Raw genomic sequence first — 19,440 nt, forward strand, 5'->3', positions numbered from 1 at the left:
TAGCTTTCAAGTTGGATTTGGAAAAAGCCTTCGATAACGTCAATTGGGATTTTCTCAACATCTGCCTCCATGATTTTGGATTCCCAGACATCACTATCAAGCTTATCATGCATTGTGTTTCTTCATCAAGCTACTCAATTTTATGGAATGGAAACAAGCTTCCTCCTTTCAAGCCTACCCATGGTCTTCGACAAGGTGACCCTTTGTCCCCTTACCTATTCATCCTTTGCATGGAAAAACTCTCTGTTGCTATCACCTCCGCTGTCAACCAAGGGAGATGGGAACCGATCCAACTTACAAATGGGGGACCCCAGGTTTCTCACCTTCTCTTTGCAGATGATGTTCTCCTCTTCACCAAAGCGAAGAGATCTCAATTTCACTTCATTCATAATCTCTTTGAAAGATTCAGCCGAGCATCTGGTTTGAAAATCAACATCTCTAAGTCGCGAGCTTACTATTCTTCAGGTACTCCTCATGGCAAAATCACTAGCCTCACCTCCATCTCTGGAATCCAAAGCACAAATTCTCTTGGAAAGTATTTGGGTTTCCCTATGCTTCAAGGCAGACCTAAAAAAAGTGATTTCAACTTCATCATTGAAAAAATGCAAACTCGGTTGTCCGCTTGGAAAAGCAGACTTCTTAACAGAGCAGGTAGATTGACTCTTGCATCTTCTGTCCTTTCATCCATTCCTACCTACTATATGCAGATTAATTGGCTCCCCCAAAATATTTGTGATAGCATTGACCAGACAACTAGGAACTTCCTTTGGAAAGGCTCGAATAATAAAGGAATACACTTGGTGAATTGGAAAAAAGTCACCAGTCCAAAGAGTGTTGGTGGATTAGGCATTCGAACAGCAAGAAATGCCAACACAAGTTTGCTAGGGAAACTTGTATGGGATATGGTGCAATCAACAGACAAATTGTGGGTTAACATTCTCTCCAATAAATACACATCAGGGCCAAACATCCTACATGCCACCGCCAAGTACAACTGCTCCCCCACCTGGTCCTCCATTATCAAGGCTAAAGATATCCTCCATAGTGGCTATGTCTGGCGTGCAGGTTCTGGATCTTCTTCTTTTTGGTTCAATCATTGGAGCCCCCACGGGCTCATTGGCTCTCTTGTCCCCATCATAGATATTCATGATCTCCAACTTACGGTTAAAGATGTTCTCACTTATAATGGACAACCCACTCAGGCTCTCTATACCACACTTCCCCAGGCAATTGCTGCTTTCATTAACAACTATCGCATTACTTTCAACGATAGAGTCCAAGACACATTCATTTGGAAAGAAAACATTAATGGCATCTATACCGCTAAGAGTGGCTACTCTTGGCTACTCGACAATACGGTAACCACTAACAATCCTCCTCACATGGTTTCTTGGGCTTGGATATGGCGTCTGAAAGTTCCTGAAAAGTTCAAACTCCTGATTTGGCTCGCTTGCCACAACGCAGTTCCGACTCTATCTCTACTGCACCATCGCAACATTGCTAACTCTGCCATTTGCTCTAGATGCGGGAATGAAGAAGAAACGCTGCTTCACTGCCTTCGGGACTGCAGTCATTCTAAATCTATTTGGCTCCAAATTGGCTTCACGGATCAGGAGTTCTATACCGAAGGCGCCGCTTCAACCTGGATTAAAAGCCATGCTGCTGGCGCTCGTTCTACCACCTTCCTGGCCGGTCTTTGGTGGTCATGGAGGCAAAGAAATCAAACGTGTCTCAGTGCTGATCCCTGGTCCCCTACTCGAATTAAGCTCCACATTCAAAACACTGTGGCAACAATTCAAACAGCTCTGCATTCTGAAGCCGTCTCCAAACCTGAGCGACTGGTTCGCTGGAACAGCAGCAATGTAAATTGTTTTGTGCTCAACGTTGATGGTAGCTGCTTAGGAGCTCCTATTCGGGCTGGATTTGGAGGAATCATCAGGAACTATGCAGGCCTATTCATTAAAGGCTTCTCAGGTTATCTCGCAACCAGCTCGGACATTTTATTCGCTGAGCTTACAGCGATTCATCGGGGTATTCTTCTGGCCATAGATTCTGGTATTGATGAAATGATTTGTTACTCGGACTCCATGCTCTCCATTCATCTCCTCACTGAGCATGCCCCCATCTATCATGCTTATGCTGTTCTAATTCAAGACATCAAGGATCTCTTGTCCACAAGGAATTTCACCATTCATCATTGTCTTAGAGAAGGAAACCAATGTGCTGATTTTTTAGCTAAGCTCGGTGCTGCTTCGAATGAAGAATTTTCTATCTATGATACTACTCCAAGTGATCTCCTTCCTCTGATTAAGAACGACGCCATGGGAGTTACCTTCCATAGAGCTTAGGCTTTTTCTTTTTTTCTGTTGTTTTTTCCTTCTTTTTTTAGCTTTGTAACCAAAAAAAAAAAAAAAAGACAACTTTATAAAAAAAACTAAACCATTAATTTTGAGAAATGATATTCTAACAACCATTTTGTGACAACCTATGTGACAACTTTATCTCTCATACTCACATTATCTTTTTACTTTCTCTCTCTATTGCTTTGGTTTCCGTGTCACTATCTACTTTTCTTTTGAAAATTGGTGGTTGTCACGAAAGTTGTTGATTTTTGGTTGTTAGAATATCATTGCACTTAATTTTTTGTAAAAAGAAAAGAAAGCAAACCATTAATTACCACCATCAGTTTGATTCATAACAAAATCAAATAATTTCTAAAAACAAATTGTATTTCATTTAATGACTTGTACGTCCACGTGGCTTACACCTTAAAGTTTCTTCGAAAATCGTATGAGATTATAAAGAAAATATTTCCAATAAAGTTTCTAAGGGATTTGCTAGAACACACCCACTAGTTTTTATGTGGGAGTGTTTTAGCAAGTTACACCTTAAGGTGTATTTAACTACTTTTTAGTTATAACTTGCTAAAACACATCTTCTAAAAAATAAGTGGGTGTATCCTAGCAAATGCCTATAGGAGTTGCTAACATACACCCACTTATTTTTTAGAAGGTGTGTTTTAGCAACATTCACCTTAAGGTGTATTTAACAACTTTTTAGTTATATTTTTGCTAAAACACACCTTAATAAAATCTAGTGGGTGTATCCTAGCAAACCCCTATATATATATATATATATATATATATATATATATATATATATATATATATATATATATATGGGATTTGCTAGAACACACCCACTAGTTTTTATGTGGGAGTGTTTTAGCAAGCTACACCTTAAGGTGTATTTAACTACTTTTTAGTTATAACTTGCTAAAACACACCTTCTAAAAAATAAGTGGGTGTATCCTAGCAAATGCCTATAGGAGTTGCTAACATACACCCACTTATTTTTTAGAAGGTGTGTTTTAGCAACATTCACCTTAAGGTGTATTTAACAACTTTTTAGTTATATCTTTGCTAAAACACACCTTAATAAAAACTAGTGGGTGTATCCTAGCAAACCCCTATATATATATATATATATATATATATATATATATATATATATATATATATATATATATATATATATATATAAAACTAGGTATCTCTACGCGCAACTCAGAAAACCAATCCTCCTTGAGGCGGTTAGGACTAGAGAGCAAAATTCTCTCAAGAGATATATAATATGACACTACCACATTTTCGTAAGTGTATTAAATTTAGAACCGTTAAACTGAAAGAAATTTTTACCATCTCATCTAAATGCGTGGGTATAATACTTTTTATGGGTAGTATATTAATAATTACTAAATGATTTGCCAAAATTAGAGATGCATCATCATTCATTTTTGGAAACAAATTGATTTTGTTCATAATTTTATTTTTGGTCGAAAATTGGTTTACAATATAAAATGCGTGTGATTTCGCAGGGTTTTCATTAAATGCATGAATGTTGAATCAGCATTTTTTTTTGGTGGTCGGGATTTGAACCTGAACCTTGCATATTTTACGCGTGTGTAAATTATGAGTAAATATCCTCTTAATTTATTAGTCTCTCCATTTATTCCATTTGGAGAGATAAAAACACAAAAATTTGAAAATAATTAATAGTAGTGGGAGCCATTTAATGATATGATCCACTATATACTTTTTTTTACATCTATCTCTTACCAAATATGACATTATCCATTTACTTTTAGCAAATGGAGAGAATCTTAATTCGCAAATTATGGCATTAGAATACAAAACTAATGCTATTAAGATTTAAGATAACTGTTCTTTCTTTGGGCATCTCAATTTTGTCACGATCGGGTTGTAACTTCCGATCAGATATTTTTATGTATAAAATCTGATTTGATCATAATTTTCGGTTGGAATTTTTAAGTAAGGTGAACAATTTCAAGGTATCTAAAGAGTAAATATATGTTATTAATTAATAGGATGCATTACATTGGACTCTACTAAGCATGCATGATTGATCTTTAAACGTTATTCCCTCCGTCCTAAATTATAAGTCGATTGCGAAAAAATTATTATAAATTATAAATTATTTTACAATACCAACGACACATTAACGCAATTTGTCCTATAATACCCTTAACTATTTATTGTCCTCTCTTCTTTCAATTTTTAAATTTATCTTTCTTATACAATTAATCAAGGATAATTTTGTAACATAACTCATAATTTATCTTTCTCATATAAAATTAATTATATTTCTTAATATATGTGAAATAATTAAAACAATTTTTTTGGTTGAGTTTGTGAAATAAATAGTTAATTAATACATAAAAAATTGTGCTATTATTATTTGTTTTAATTTTAGTTATTGTTAATGCAATTTTTTTATGTTAATCATTCGATTCTCAATAGAAGGGAACCCTAATAATCTAAATTTCGGTCGAAATACAAATAAAGTTTAATAAAAAATTGTTAATACAATTTTAATTATCACATTGTCCATGTCCATGATCGATCACCCACTTATCATAGGGCAATTTTATTACGTAATTAAAACAGCAGGACACTCAAGTACTTATGCTAAATCAATATTGAACGTTACGATCATTCCTTAAACTAAGGCACAAAATCAAAGCAAAATGATACCAAAGTTTCGAAGAAATAAATTTGGAAGCGTCAATTTTGTCTTGTAGTGAAGGAAGATAAATTTAATTAAGGGGTAATAGTCACTTTGATCCCTGAATGTGTAGCAAGTAGTCACAATAGTCATTCAATGTATCAAAATTTCAAAATAGTCCCTGATTGTCCACTTTGTTAGTCAAAATAGTCCCTAAAGCTTAAATAACCCCTTAATACTCACAATAACTCTTTTGATATAGGGACTAAAATGACAATAAGTAAGTACGTATAAGGACTAATATGACAATAAGTAAGTCTATTGAAGGACTAATATGACAATATTAACGAAATATTTTAATATCAAGGACTATTTTGACTAACAAAGTGCACAATCAGGGACTGTTTTGCTATTTCGATACATTGATGGACTATTGTGACTACTCGTCACTCATTCAAGGACCAAAGTGACTATTTTCCCTTTAATTAATTGATGATTAACTGTATTAAAATATTGAATTTTTTTTTATTGAATATATTGGTTTTTTTTTCTTGGTTGCATAACTGAAGCCCTACATAATAATCATCTTGTGTTCTTCAATAGTTAGATAGCAGCAAATGATGGAGAGAATAAGAAGAAGAAAAAAAAATTAAGAAAGGTCTTGTTAACATAATCTAAAAGTAGAAGCTTTATATTAATTATAAATAATATTTTTTTAACTTTTCAAGTATTGATTACATAAGTTTTAATGTTTCATTGTACTTATTTTTGAACAATGTTGGCATTTTTTATTAACAAAAATAATGTACGATTTATTTTATAGTCAAGTGATTGAACTTCAATTGTTGATGAACTATGATTAAACAATTTTTATTCAAACTTTATTTTATTTGTCAAAAAAAAATATTCAAACCTTATTTTCCTTACCTTCCGACCCGAGATTAATCAGACTTTATTTTACTTTATTTTTAATCAGATTTTTTTTATCAAGTTTTAAATTTAAAATTGTCTATGACCAAACGATTTCAATGCACTAGCGTGTACATGACAGTGTGATTTTCTCAGTATGAAAATCATGTCTCAATTCTTTTACCCACCATATACCTTAACATTGTACAATTTTTCATCATGCATGATGGGAAAAAAAAATCATGGCACTATATTAGAATTGAACTGCAAAAATTGATTGACATAACATAATGGTTACAAGAGAAGGAATAAAAATACAAACACATACTACTATGAAATTTAGAAGTTACACAAACTATCCCATTTTACACCATGTCGACAATTTTACAAGAAAACCCTCAATACCCAAACTACTCATTCTATGAAGTAATTAACTTGGATACTCTTAGGCAGAGAAGAATCCATAAACCCACTATCCCAATCCCAATTTCTATTATCACCCAAACAAAGTCTAAAATGTATACCTTCCTTCCCTCCCAAGTTAACTGTTTCTAAACTGCTTTGAAAAATGTCTTTCAGCCATTTCTCAAACATTTTGTTAGTAAAAAAACAACACCCCACACACATGTCTTCAATCACCTTTTCATCTACACTAAAATTCACCACATTTTTCTTACCACAAACATCTTCAAATGACCCTTTAATCTTAAACAGAAAAAACTCTGTCTTTTTCCTGTCTTTATCTGAACTTGTGTTAAACTCAAACTTGTTCTCAATTGAATCAAGAAACACATTTGAATTCAATGGATTATCACTTGAAATTGAGCTACTTTCAATTGCTTTATCTTCACCATCTTCCTCTTCATCAGCTTTCATGTTCAGATCAAGGGTGTTACTGTTAAAGCTTGATTGTCTTAAAAATTCTTCCTTTTTGCTTCCTTGTTCAGAAATCAACAACCCCTTTTCATTCTCTTCAATTCTAGGGTTCTTGGTTTTGGAAAACAAATCAAATTCAGCTTTTCTCTTGGGGCTCAAGAAATTAGGCTTAGTTTCACTGATTTGCCACAACAAATTGATAACAGTTTTTTTGTTCTTCTCTTCAATGCTTGTGGATCCACCTTTTGTTAAGATGAATATTACTTGACCTAAATTCCCCTCTTTGTTACTTAAAGTTTCAAACTTTCCTTTTTCATATCCATCTGAGAGAAATTTCATGAATTGGGTATCAGCAGAATCAACATTTTCAATCAAAACCACAAGCTGTTGATGTTTTCTCAATGCTCCTAATAGCATTTCAGAAAATGGGGCTATTAAAGTTTCCTTTTTTAGCATATCCAATTGAAGGACCAAATCAGCTGAACCAAAAACTGATTCTGCAATAGCAAGTGCTAATCTTCTCTTGCTTATGAAATCATTGCCTTGTAAAAATAACCATGTAAATGAAATTTCATTTTGTTTTGTTGATTTGGTATCAAACAAGGCTTTTGATATTGAAGGAATAGTTTCAGATTGCCATGGCACATTCTCTTGCAATAGTTTACAAACATGAGCTTGTTGTAGTGTTGTATCAGTTATATTTCCCACCTTTTCACTTGAATCATCATTGCCAAGTGCAAGACTAATCTTTACTTCTTTACCTTCTATGCTTGCAATGGAATCAAAGACTGGCTTTGTTGTTTCCCTTTTATCATTGAAATTAAACTCAATGGTGCTGCATGATTGTTGGTGACGGAATCGAGGTGTAAGATTGGAGGCGTGAGATATGATGCTTGATGAATTATTGAGGTTTGAACTATGATTGTTGTTGCCCCTATTCCAGTGATTTTGGTGCTGTTTGTTTTGGTGTAGACAGTGGCATAGTCTATTCCATTTTCTTTTCAACTCGGTTAATGCATCCTGAAAATGTTGAATTATTCATAAGCCAATAGTACTATCATAGATGTGTTTTGATGTTATGTTTAGCTTTATAAAAGATGCACTTAAGAGTTGATAGATACACTATACTGATGTATGCATAATGCAATCATCGTGTATTGGATTATAAATAGATGAAAGAACAAAAAAACATGAGTTTTCTATTCAATGATTTGCTACCTTATTTTGTTCTTCTGTGCCATGAGACTGAAGCCAGAAAGGCAATGTTTTCTTCTGTCCTGCAGGTCTGAGAAATTGAGCTTCTTTTTCATAATTGGAAGCACATTCTTCACAACAATTAAGTTTATCCTCATGCACCTTATTACTGCTAAAGGGCTTTGTTTCCAGCATATGAGATAGGTTCTGAGAGATGCTCATCTTGGAATCAAGGACACTGCAAATTAAGTACAAAAGAAATTAACATCCATAATTAAGCAAATAAATAGGCACTGTTGAGTTTTAAACATACATACTACTCAGAAAATGCTTTTTTTGTCATATGAAAAAAGAAAATAGTATTACTCTTTGCTTCTTTATTTTCCTTTAGATAAAGTGTAGTCTTTGTTTTTCTCCAACTCAAAATAATTTGACTGATTAACGTGTAAGAGGTTTGTTATATACTGACAAACTAAAGTGATGCAGAAAAAAAAGACTCTTCTTCATATATTTGCCTTACTACCAACCAACAATGCTTTTAACATGTGTTCTGCCATAGCTCAGTAACCGTACATACTCCTCAACACATTGCACAACAAATTAATAACATTTCAAAAACACCATCAGAACTAGACAACACTTTTAGTTTTATGTACTTATGTTTACCTTTCTTTTTTGGTTGCATTTAATATGTCATTATGAAACCTTTTATACCTTAAATCAAACAAATTAAGAACACATGTTATGTTACTAAAAGGTTAGTGCATGTTTGGATACACAAATCACTGTGTTTCTGTCCAACTCACTGTGAATCCAAACATGTACTAAGTGTTATATTTATTGATTAAGCAAAATAAAATATTACCTGGAAGAATGAAGGGTCAAGCCAAGTCCACCTGATGTACTCGTCAACTCAGTTCTTTTTGGTGGAGAAAAGAGAACTGAGTTAAACTCACAAGAACTGTGCTTAGCACTAGTAGCAGCCATGAAATTGTTCTGTCTGAAACTGCTAAGGTTGATGTTTTCTCTGTGATTCTCACTAGTTGAAGGTGAACATGGAGATGAAAACACACCACCACCAGAACTATTATAACATTTAAAAACAGAATTAGAAGGTGAGAAAGAGTCTTCTAAATTGTTCTTAACAAGAGTACTAGAGAATCCAGCTTCTCTCATAACCCTACTAACACTAGGATCATCAAGTATAGATATAATAAGCTGTTCAAGTTCAACTTTCACAGTAAGAACCGTTTGCTGTTGCTGCTGCTGCTGTTCTATGGAACCTCTTCTTTGATGAGCTTGTGCTCTTTTCAATGCAGCAATGAGAGCATTGGAAAGTGAAGGCTGAGAGTGAATCAAAGGAGAAGGTGTTGTTGGTAACCTATTAAGAGCTACATTGAAACAAAGCTCAAGAGCTCTAGATTGAAGTGGATGTTGTGAAGTTTGATGGTGTGGTTGATGAGACTTAAGACAAGCCCTTTTGAAGGAACTTAGTCTTAAGGTAAGTAAAGTGATGGCTACATGTAGAGGAGTGACCTGTGGATGACCTCTCCTTCTAGCCAACACAAGAGAATGCTTCAAAACTGAAGCAGCCTCTGCTGTGAGGGTCTGCTGCAATGCACAACCTCCTGAGCGCATCACTTGATATATACACCCCCCACTACACTTCCCTCTTTGTCTTTGGAAGCTAGTTTTGTTACTCTCCTATTTTTTCTATCAAAGAAACGTGGAACTATGCTGAAAGAGTTTCAAAGAGTGAGAGAGAATGAAAGAGCTCTAGTAAACAGGCTTTAGAAATACAATAACTATGTTTCACTGCTTTCTTTATAGTTCTTGTCACTCATCACTTTTTCTTTTTTCTTCAATTCTCTTTTTGTTTTAGTTTAAAGAGGCAACTTTTTTTATTTGCTTTGCTTTTCCACTCTCTCTCTAGTTTACAGTTATACAATGCAGTCCTTTTCTCTCTAAATTTAGTATTTTCATGTAGCTAACATTTATGTCAATTTATTAGAAAACTGCTGCTATTTCAACAGCAATTATACTAGTACTCTTTTCTAGTATTATACTACCTCCATACGTTTTTTAAGTATCCGTGACCGTGAGTCCATCCCTTTTTATAAACATCTTTTACACGCGAAAAATGATCTTATAAATAAGGACGAAGGTAGTAATGTATAATTTGAGTTGCCTCAAGCAAAAGCACTATACACAAATAATAGGATAATATAATTAGTATAACTTATATTTTATATACATTTATGACTTCACATTACTTTAGTTAATCACTATTGAACATCCTATAATTAGTACTCCCTCCGGTCTCAAATATAAGAAAAGATTCCTTTTTTAGGTTCATTGAATAATTAATGTATTTGTTTTACAATGTAGACTAGATACATTAACTACTCAATGAACCTAAAAAAGGAATTTTTTCTTATATTTGAGACCGGAGGGAGTATAACTTATATTTTATATACATTTATGACTTCACATTACTTTAGTTGATCACTATTGAACATCCTATAATTAGTATAACTTATATTTTATATACATTTATGACTTCACATTACTTTAGTTAATCACTATTGAACATACTTAAGCATAAAACTATTTATACTTACTATTTTGATCTGGAAAGCTTCATGTTCATGCATATATATGAGTAAAAGCTGAAGATTGCATTCATCTACAGCATTATCTGCTAGCTACTTCTGTAAACAGTATATGATGTGCATGCATGTTTTTCCATGTTCATTAGTACAATTTATTTTGTTTATTGAAAATTTCTGTACTAAATTGTTTGCTGTAAGCAAGTGAAACTATACACCAATTAATGTGGACCCGCAATCTAAACTTTTCACTTGGATCGGAGAATTTCCCACCATTTTCCACATCATCATCTTTTGAATAGACAGACAAAGCCAGCATAAATTCAAAAAAAGTTACTAAAGAGGAAAAAAGAAAGAAGCCAATGTGATATATGCAATATATATTATTCTAAAAAGAAAAGAAAAAAAAAGCAAAAATGTTGATAAATTAATAGTTCTAATTTGTTGTCCACAACCGCAATATAAAGGTTTTAAAGATCTCCACAACGACATCATAATTGCAATTGTGAATCCATAGGTCGCATTTGCCAACATTTTGCCGCAATATCAAAATTTGCGGCATAACGTTAACCGCGACCGAAACAATAATTAAAAACTTTGTTACATTTTGTGAATACTTTTTCTCAATTGTATGTATGAATGAATATGCAGAATATTTATTGAACAGGACCACTTCAATATATTAGGTTCCTATAGTTGTGCTGTTGAGTCACTGTTCACGCCAATCCTCGTAGAGAAACAGTTTTATAATATATTCCTCAAAAAGCAAACCTGTGTCTGCTATGATCTAAAGCATTATTGGTTCTTTTTCAGCAAACTGCAATAACCTTTTGTCTTAATCTAATGATCTCTACCTGTTCAAACCAACCATACCCACTTGTTCATAACTTTTGTATTACCATTTAAAGCAACCAAAACTGATATATAACTGTTATAATATGGACAATCTTCACAGTTATTCTATTCACTACTACTTTATAGTCTCATATTCATATATATGGTAACATCTTTTTGGTTTCTTGGACACCAGAAAATTAACTTGTTTAGCTAGAGTTTAATAGTGAACTTTTGTATCACAAATCATATAACTTCATTTAAAGGTTTAAATAATTTTTTATATGTTTTCCTTGTCAAATTAGTCATTTATCCTTTTTAAAAAAAATTATATGATCGAAACAACTTTCATTCTTAGCTAATGAAGTCTGACTTGGTTGGTAAGAAATTTATTCAGTTAGTACTTCTATTAGTGCTCGTTGAACTTTGATGTTTGTCTTACTCTTGACGAGTTTTGAAGCCCAACTAACCTAAACTTCTATTTACCTAAAAAGAAAAATGATTTTATTCTTAGTCTACATTTCTGTTACAAATTTGTTTACAAAAACATTGAATTATATACTGCAAAAAAATGTTTTACCATTCAGCATTACAATTAAACCTTTGTTGTTGACAACAACGAGGTTACAATCTTAGATTCAATCACACATTCTTCTCTATTTATGAAATTCACAATTAATCTTGATTTGTAAAGGAATAAAATTTCGATGCAAAATAGTTACTTTTTTCTTTTGAGGAAATGCAAAATAGTAGTTGCTTAGAAAGCAGGATTAGAAATAACTTTGACCACTGTATATGAAGGAAGGGAGCATATGGGTCCTCACGTAGTCGCATTATTTTGACTCAATGCAAGATTCGAAACATGATGTTTATGATCATAAGGAAAATGAGTCATTATAATTTATAGAGCTAATTCACCTATCCAAAAAAAAAAAGTTATAGAGCTAATTCATCTTTGAATATGGCGCTGATTCCAAGACTATATATACGATCTGTAAAGAGTTTAAGGTAGATTAAAGGAAAAAAGAGGAGCAAAAGAAATAGGGGAAATAGAAAAAGTAACAATGTATAATATTCTAAGCTCTTACCAGACACTATCTCCAAACGTGGTACTTAAGTTTTCTCAATGAATTCCTTTCAAAAAAAAAAAAAAAGTTTTCTCAATGAATTCCCAACCAAAATTTAAGTTATATCCACCAAATTGAAGCTTCCTCGAGTAATGTATCAAAACAGATTGAAACACCTATGTCAAGATTTCTATGTCTAAACTCAATTAATTTTTTTACAAACACCCTTCACATTGTAATTTTCTCAACAGATACATTGAGCAAATCCATCTTTCTTATAGGTAAATTCTTAGGTATCTTGAAGTTTGTTAGGAACTGAATTTATTTAAAATTTATATTTATTTTAATATAAATTAATATAAAAATATAACATGATATTGAATGATTGAATGTTAAGTCAATATCCAACCAAATTTCAATGGTACCTAAATATGTTCACCTTTCTTATTTCGAACCATCATTATGTTTTTTTGGTAAATACAACTTACTCATAAGTATATCCCAATTTACCCAAGCTATATTTTGTTTTTTGTCAGCAATTTCTCCTAATTCATTCCTTATGAGATCGTACATAACAACAATATTCTAAATTCTAATATCAACTTTTCCTATTTTGCAAGATTAGATGACTCATGGAACATGATTCTCCTTTTGATTGAATTAAAAACAGCTATCTGACTAACTACGAGAGAGTCTATTTTCTTTTGTGATGGTCATTCTGAATAATAAATAAATATAGTTGTTTGATTTGGATGGATGATTGATATTTAGTAACGTAAAACTATACTCAAATCGATTGAAATCAGGTTTAATTGATTTGGCTCGGCTTGAACTCGAACATAAAAAAATAACCTATTTAATTTGTTTGGATTGAATCTTTGAGTTCTACCTTTTTTAGAGGATCTTTGAGTTCTACTTAGAACTCTGCATTTATTTCTCTTGTTCTACTTTGTCTGCAAGAAAGTGTAACAAAACAAGAGAAATAAATGCCGACAATAATAATAATTTAGAAAACTTGAACTTAGCGATCAAAGAACCAAATTCATCCATAGAAACGTTGTACTAAACAAACTAGAAATGTCTTTTTTAATGTAAACAATTAAGTTATTTATAAAAAGTTGTTCGACCATGTTTTTAAGAGTGTTGTCTTAACCATTTTCATTGTTTTCAAAGTTCTCTTTGTTGTTGTTATAGAAATTAAAAATGATAAAACATGAGGAATAAGTATATCAATTAAGTGATAATTGTTTTACTTTCATGTTTTTACTATTTTATTTTACCAATAAACTTAGGAAAATGCTAACTAGTGGGGAACTAGATAAGGAGACTAATATAGTAAAAAAAAATAAAAAATATGAAACTTATGTAATCAAACTTTTAATTGTTATTAGAGTTGGGCTACAAACGAAATAAGTGACGGCTTGAATAGAAATCGAGTTCTTTTTTAGGAGAATTATGTTATCAACTCTCTCCACAACATGTTCAGTCAAATCAACATGTATACCCAACTTTGTTAATTATGTATATCCGATATCTTAAATTTTGAATGTGTTGGGTGTCGAAGCTATAATCACTCTTATCCTAAATGTTCTATGTTTTCCTAGCGACAAAACACAAGAGTGTGGAGGGGAATGGGAGTAGGGGGGCCTTTATTTATTGTTGAGCATTCTTTATAACCTTTCTTCCCATTAAAGAAGAAGCAGCACTAAGTAGATAATAATTACGAGGCTCGCTCATTTTGAGGGTCGTCAACATACCAAACCCTTTTAACAAAACAAAAAGGATCAAATCATTGGAACATTATATTTGAACGTTTGAAAAGTGAAGAAGACAATGTGATCGGATTACTCTGCTTAGAAGAAAAGGATCCCTTTATGGAATTAATTGAGAAATAATGTGTTATTTTACATTTTACCAAGAATATTGAATAATGCTGCAACTCAACGGAATGATTTGGGTTGCATGTTGACTGACAGATTTTCAACAAAGTATGAAATTAAATTTAGAGGATTTATTAACCGAGACAAATCAGGCCCACTTATATTACAGAGGGATTATTTGGTATTATTGTAGTAGTACAAAATTAAGAACGTTTTAGTGAGAGGTATTTGTCAAGAACACTACCAAAAAAAAAAAAAAAGAGGTATTCATCAAGAATCCACTATAGTAGTTCAGTTAAATTTGTATGCACGTAAAAAGTTTTAGACAAACGATTTAATCAAATCTCATTATTTGAATTTGTATGACCTCTTTTTTTTTATAATAATGATATTATTTTTTTTTTAAATATCTACGCTAATATACAAATTAAATGATGATACTTGATTGGACGTATATTCAAAACTATTTTATACTATATATATTCATATAAATAGAATTATTTGGTAGTGTAAAAAAAATCCATTTGATATTTTCTAAGAATAACAATATTTGTGCTAATTAATTTTCATAGATAAAATTTGTACAAAAATTAAAATAAAAAATTTGGCAGATAAAGCCTGCTATGGGTTATTAGCAAAGTTGGGTATGAGAGGTTGGTTTGTCAAGAAAGACAGTTGAGTATGTGTTACTAAATTATGAAGGAAACAATTAACTCACAGAATCGAAGGTAAATCTACTATTGTAAGAAAATATGAGCTCTTCAATATGGAAGATGATGAAGATGTGTTAGATGTGGATACAATGTTTTCCATATTTCATAAATATTGGTGTCAGGATTTCAAGTTCTTGATAAGAGTTCATACGAAGAAGATACCGAAGTGGTGACCCAAAGTAACAGTCAATCAGGAAGCCAATGATCTCAATAAACTACCCTTAGAAGAGCTATTATTAAGTATGTATCACATAATGATTCTTCCAAAATCATGTCAAACGACATTTTCTTAATTATGTGAGTTTGCACAACAACAAAAAAGAAACGTGTAATCGATAAATTAAGGGGAGAAGACCAAGCGTAGTATCACTCAATCTTAAATTACTTTTTGAGGGAAAAATACCACCTTCTGTAACTTGCTTCTGAGCTTCTCATATGTCGCCTATGCATTGCACTATTGCATGGGTCTGACGTACCCTACCAAGAATTTTTTTTTTTTGCCTTAATATGGGTTAAATTAAAGAAGCACATTTGTGATCCGAGGACAATCAATTTAATATTCTAATCTCATTTCAAATGTATTTTCAATAGAGACATTATGCTTCTCTAAAATTGTTTGAATTGTGAATGAACCAAAAATAATGAAATGTCTATTTTTAATTTAGGCCATTATTCTTAGAGGTTTTGTTTCGCATACTTAATGAGCTCATGCTTACATCACGGGGCTATGGGTTTGACCGTGTCACAAAATGAGATTAACACCATTGAGAAAGATATTACTCCCTCCGGTCCTATTTATAAGAAAAATTTGATTTTTTAGATTCATTGAGTAATTGATGTATCTTGTCTAGAATATAGACCAAATACATCATTTATACAATGAATCAAAAAAGTCAAATGTTTCTTATAAATAGGACTGGAGGGAGTATGATAGAAAGAAAGCTAATTAGGTGGATGAGATTAATGGAAATGATGAAAAAAGATATGTTGTTGAACGACTCATGGAATGAGTGATAATGTTAGGGTTTATGAAATGTGAAAGAGTTAGGGCTTTAAAACTCTTATCATGTTAACAAAATCCTTCCCTTTCTTTGAGAAACAATGAGTCTTATTAGACCGATTAGACCATCTCAAACTAAAAACGTAAACCCATAGATCTACCATCCAACTGATCATGTCCACTTATCTATGCATTTTCTCTCGAGTTAATCGGATTTCAAGTGGACCGGGTTACATTGTATGGTTCTAATACAGGGGTATAAATGAAAAAAGAGAGAAAGAAACTTTTATTGTTGAAATCAAAGAGACTAATTTGGGTGACGCTAATAAAGCAAAGAAAGTAAAAGGGTAATAAAAAAAAAAAAAAAAAGTAAAGTCATGAAAGTATGTTCCTTTATTTCTCTATCCATCTTTTTTATATTACATGCAAGACAATTGACAACCCTGGCCATCATTGTTGCCACACTCTCTTTGTACGCTGATCCCCGTAAAAATGTCATGGATCTCATTCTTTTTCTTTGATTGTATTTATCACATTATATATTGGACACCCTTTAGCTAAATAATGCACCAATAATCAACAAAAGGGGTTATTTTAAATTAGAAAAGCTGTTTAGAATAAAGAGTTAGAGAATATAGAAAGAATGACTTCTTGGGGAGATAGACACACACCAACATGACTAAGGATATTAGATTTCTTTCCATATTGTCTCTACCACTTTTAAATATCAAACAAATAAAAAGGGACTCTGTGGCACCTATTGTGTAGATTGTGGGTCATTTAACTTTATTGTGGAGACGTTGCTTTCATATTGATGATAAGTTCAGTTAATTAGGTTGTATTTCAATCGATGTTTTAAATTAATTGTCATATAATTCATGATTCAATTGTTCAATTATGATTTTGTTGTATAGTAGAACTATAGTGATAAGTTGTTTTTATAAGTTTTCACTTGCGAAAATTGTGTGTTTATATACTGCTTTTTTATAAACTATATTTACAAACTTATGAATAATATACAAAAACTTATTTATTTGCATAAGTTGTTTTGCATAAACTCAAAATAAATTTAATCCAAACGGGTCCTAAATGGTTAAGAAAGAATAAATTTTAGTTAACATAAAATGATTTCATTATGTGTTATGCATTATTATAAGTAAATATTTAAGCATATTATATAATAAACTATCATCGTTAGTTGTGTATTAATCAACGGTTCTGTCAAAAAATTGGTAATGTTTCTTATTGATACTTTACCTAATACGTACAAACATTTAACAAATTGGGGATGTAGCTCAAATGGTAGAGCGCCCGCTTTGCATGCGGGAGGTACAGGGTTCGATACCCTGCATCTCCAAATTGCTATTTTTTTGAAATTATATATCCAAATTGCTATTTTTTGAAATTATATATTTTTGAAATTATATATATAACCTTTTTTGTTGTAATGAACGATGAGTCTGTATTTGCACCTATATATCACAGTCATAAAATATTTCTTTGCTTAAATCTTAAATCGCACATTATGTAATTATGAACATTTTCGTTATTAGTTTGTGACTTTTTGACATTATGTAATTATGAACATTTTCGTTATTAGTTTGTGACTTTTTGTTTATAAATACTAAAAACTATAAGTATTATGGAATTAAATTAAATAAAAAGTAAACTTGTGCAAAACTATATATGAAACACCAAAAATATTTTATTTGGAAAAAAGGAATAAACACCAGGCTGATTTACAGTCTTTAAAGCAACCCTTTTGTAACCTTTTGGTCTGAGAGTTAGACAAACAAAATTGTAGCACAAAGATGGTGTGGTCACACATATAATTTAGCAGGATGATATAATAATTGATGTAAAAAAAAGCTTTTCTTTGGGCTCAGCTCAGTTATTGTTGATAATCACATGATTGATGGATAAATTGGCAGGGTGGGGAGTAGTACAGAATGATAGCATACATATAAGAGAAACAAAACATAAGAAAACAAAGCCAAGCTATATATACGCTGCCATGCAGTGTAATATTATAGGTCAGAGGCTATAATCAGAACAAACAAATTCTGCATGTGTTTCTGCTGGCCTCAAAATAGACCTTTCAAAACACAGCTTTGGGGTTTGATGGAATTTGATTCTTGAGAAATTATGCATTTGTGTCTGCACAATGCTGGGTTTTGAATAGACCTCCCTCTCAAGTCTCAACTCTCAACTCTTCTTGTGTTCATATTCTTCTACTTCTATTAAGTATACACCTGGTGCAATTAAGCATGCACGCCCTTGGGTCCCTGGATTTAATTTAAGTTGAAACAAATACATGTACATATTTAATTAAATTTAGAGAATGTAAATATAGCTACATTTTTTTTTATGGATAATGTTAACTAATGCTCCAAGGTAAAACAAGAAAGTTCTTTATAAAAAATTATGTGATTATTACTTAATCAAAGGTAAAAACCTATGTTTTTAAGACAACTTTTATTTATGGATTTTTTTACCATTGTCCTTGTGGCACTAGTTAGCAACACCATTTTTTTTTTTTTTTTATTATGGAGTAAGATATCAAGGTCACTTTGGCACATCAGATTCCATAAATTGAATCTCGATTCTTAACTAATTAATTTTGGTATTTCTTGGGTGCACATTCACAAGTATACGCGGAATATCGGTGTTTGATATGTATCTGATACATATACTTCTCCATTTGGTTCATCTGAGCTTCATAGGATGCAAACACTCTCTAAGACACAAAGCTAACTAACAAATTTTAAAGTTATAACTACAAGTACTACGACTAACTAACAACTAACATAGCTGAAATTGAATTATTTTTCAACAAATTTTAGGTGATTAACTAAAATATTCTCACAATAGGCTTACTGGAACAAAGTTAATTCATGCTTGCTCTGTTGCTCATTTGGGGTTCACTTGTTCAACATGTTCCTTTTAATTGTACTCAATTGATATTGTGTGATGTAATGGAGCTTTCTATCCCGCATAGATTTAGGCGTTAGTTGTTTTCTTGTTCCTCTAGCCCTCCTTTGCATCAAAAATATTCTCACACTAAATGTCACATGATTTTTTTCCGAGGTTTATAACAGAGGTGTTAAAAGTAATTTAGTATTTTCTATTCATTGAATATTCCTTTTTTTTTAATAAGAACTGAACACTCATCTCCCCCTCTTAATCTAACAATGTGTTCTTTTCTGTTACCATATGCTATAAGCTTTCAAAAAAATTTGTTATAAGCATGAGGTTTCCCTTTAGAAAAAATGTTTTTTCATAAGAGGAATGCTAGCAACACACATTCTTACACACTCTTTGCAACACACTCTC

At 31.9% G+C, this 19,440-nt stretch overlaps 1 protein-coding gene, 1 long non-coding RNA gene and 1 other non-coding gene across 3 annotated transcripts; 2 read left to right on the top strand and 1 right to left on the bottom strand.

Annotated features, from left to right (window-relative positions):
* Positions 1 to 6,187: 6,187 nt before the first annotated feature.
* LOC146903057 (protein SMAX1-LIKE 4-like) lies at positions 6,188 to 9,802 on the bottom strand. The gene is made up of 3 exons (XM_085732755.1): positions 8,870 to 9,802; positions 8,029 to 8,242; positions 6,188 to 7,830 (listed from the first exon to the last, which is right to left on the bottom strand). Exons 1-3 carry the CDS (start codon positions 9,640 to 9,642, stop codon positions 6,349 to 6,351), a joined length of 2,469 nt encoding a protein of 822 aa, XP_085588881.1. The 5' UTR covers positions 9,643 to 9,802; the 3' UTR covers positions 6,188 to 6,348.
* On the top strand, positions 7,586 to 9,973 carry LOC146903058 (uncharacterized). Its single transcript, XR_015021499.1, has 2 exons — positions 7,586 to 7,719; positions 8,094 to 9,973. It is a non-coding gene; the product is annotated as an uncharacterized LOC146903058 (long non-coding RNA).
* Positions 9,974 to 17,391: 7,418 nt separating this feature from the next.
* On the top strand, positions 17,392 to 17,464 carry TRNAA-UGC (transfer RNA alanine (anticodon UGC)). Its single transcript has one exon. It is a non-coding gene; the product is annotated as a tRNA-Ala (tRNA).
* The last annotated feature ends 1,976 nt before the right edge of the window (positions 17,465 to 19,440 follow it).

This window comes from Medicago sativa, chromosome 8 (assembly GCF_051527215.1).
Source record: "Medicago sativa cultivar Bolivia chromosome 8, Bolivia_mono, whole genome shotgun sequence".
Classification (NCBI taxonomy): Eukaryota; Viridiplantae; Streptophyta; class Magnoliopsida; order Fabales; family Fabaceae; genus Medicago; species Medicago sativa.

What these genes read in the sequence shown, in the direction of transcription:
- LOC146903057 (XM_085732755.1), bottom strand. Translation starts at nt 9,642, where the DNA reads ATGCGCTCAGGAGGTTGTGCATTGCAGCAGACCCTCACAGCAGAGGCT. An exon ending in TTGACCCTTCATTCTTCCAG is followed by an intron (nt 8,243 to 8,869) that starts GTAATATTTTAT and finishes CTTAATTTGCAG; the next exon opens with TGTCCTTGATTCCAAGATGA. An exon ending in GCACAGAAGAACAAAATAAG is followed by an intron (nt 7,831 to 8,028) that starts GTAGCAAATCAT and finishes CAACATTTTCAG; the next exon opens with GATGCATTAACCGAGTTGAA.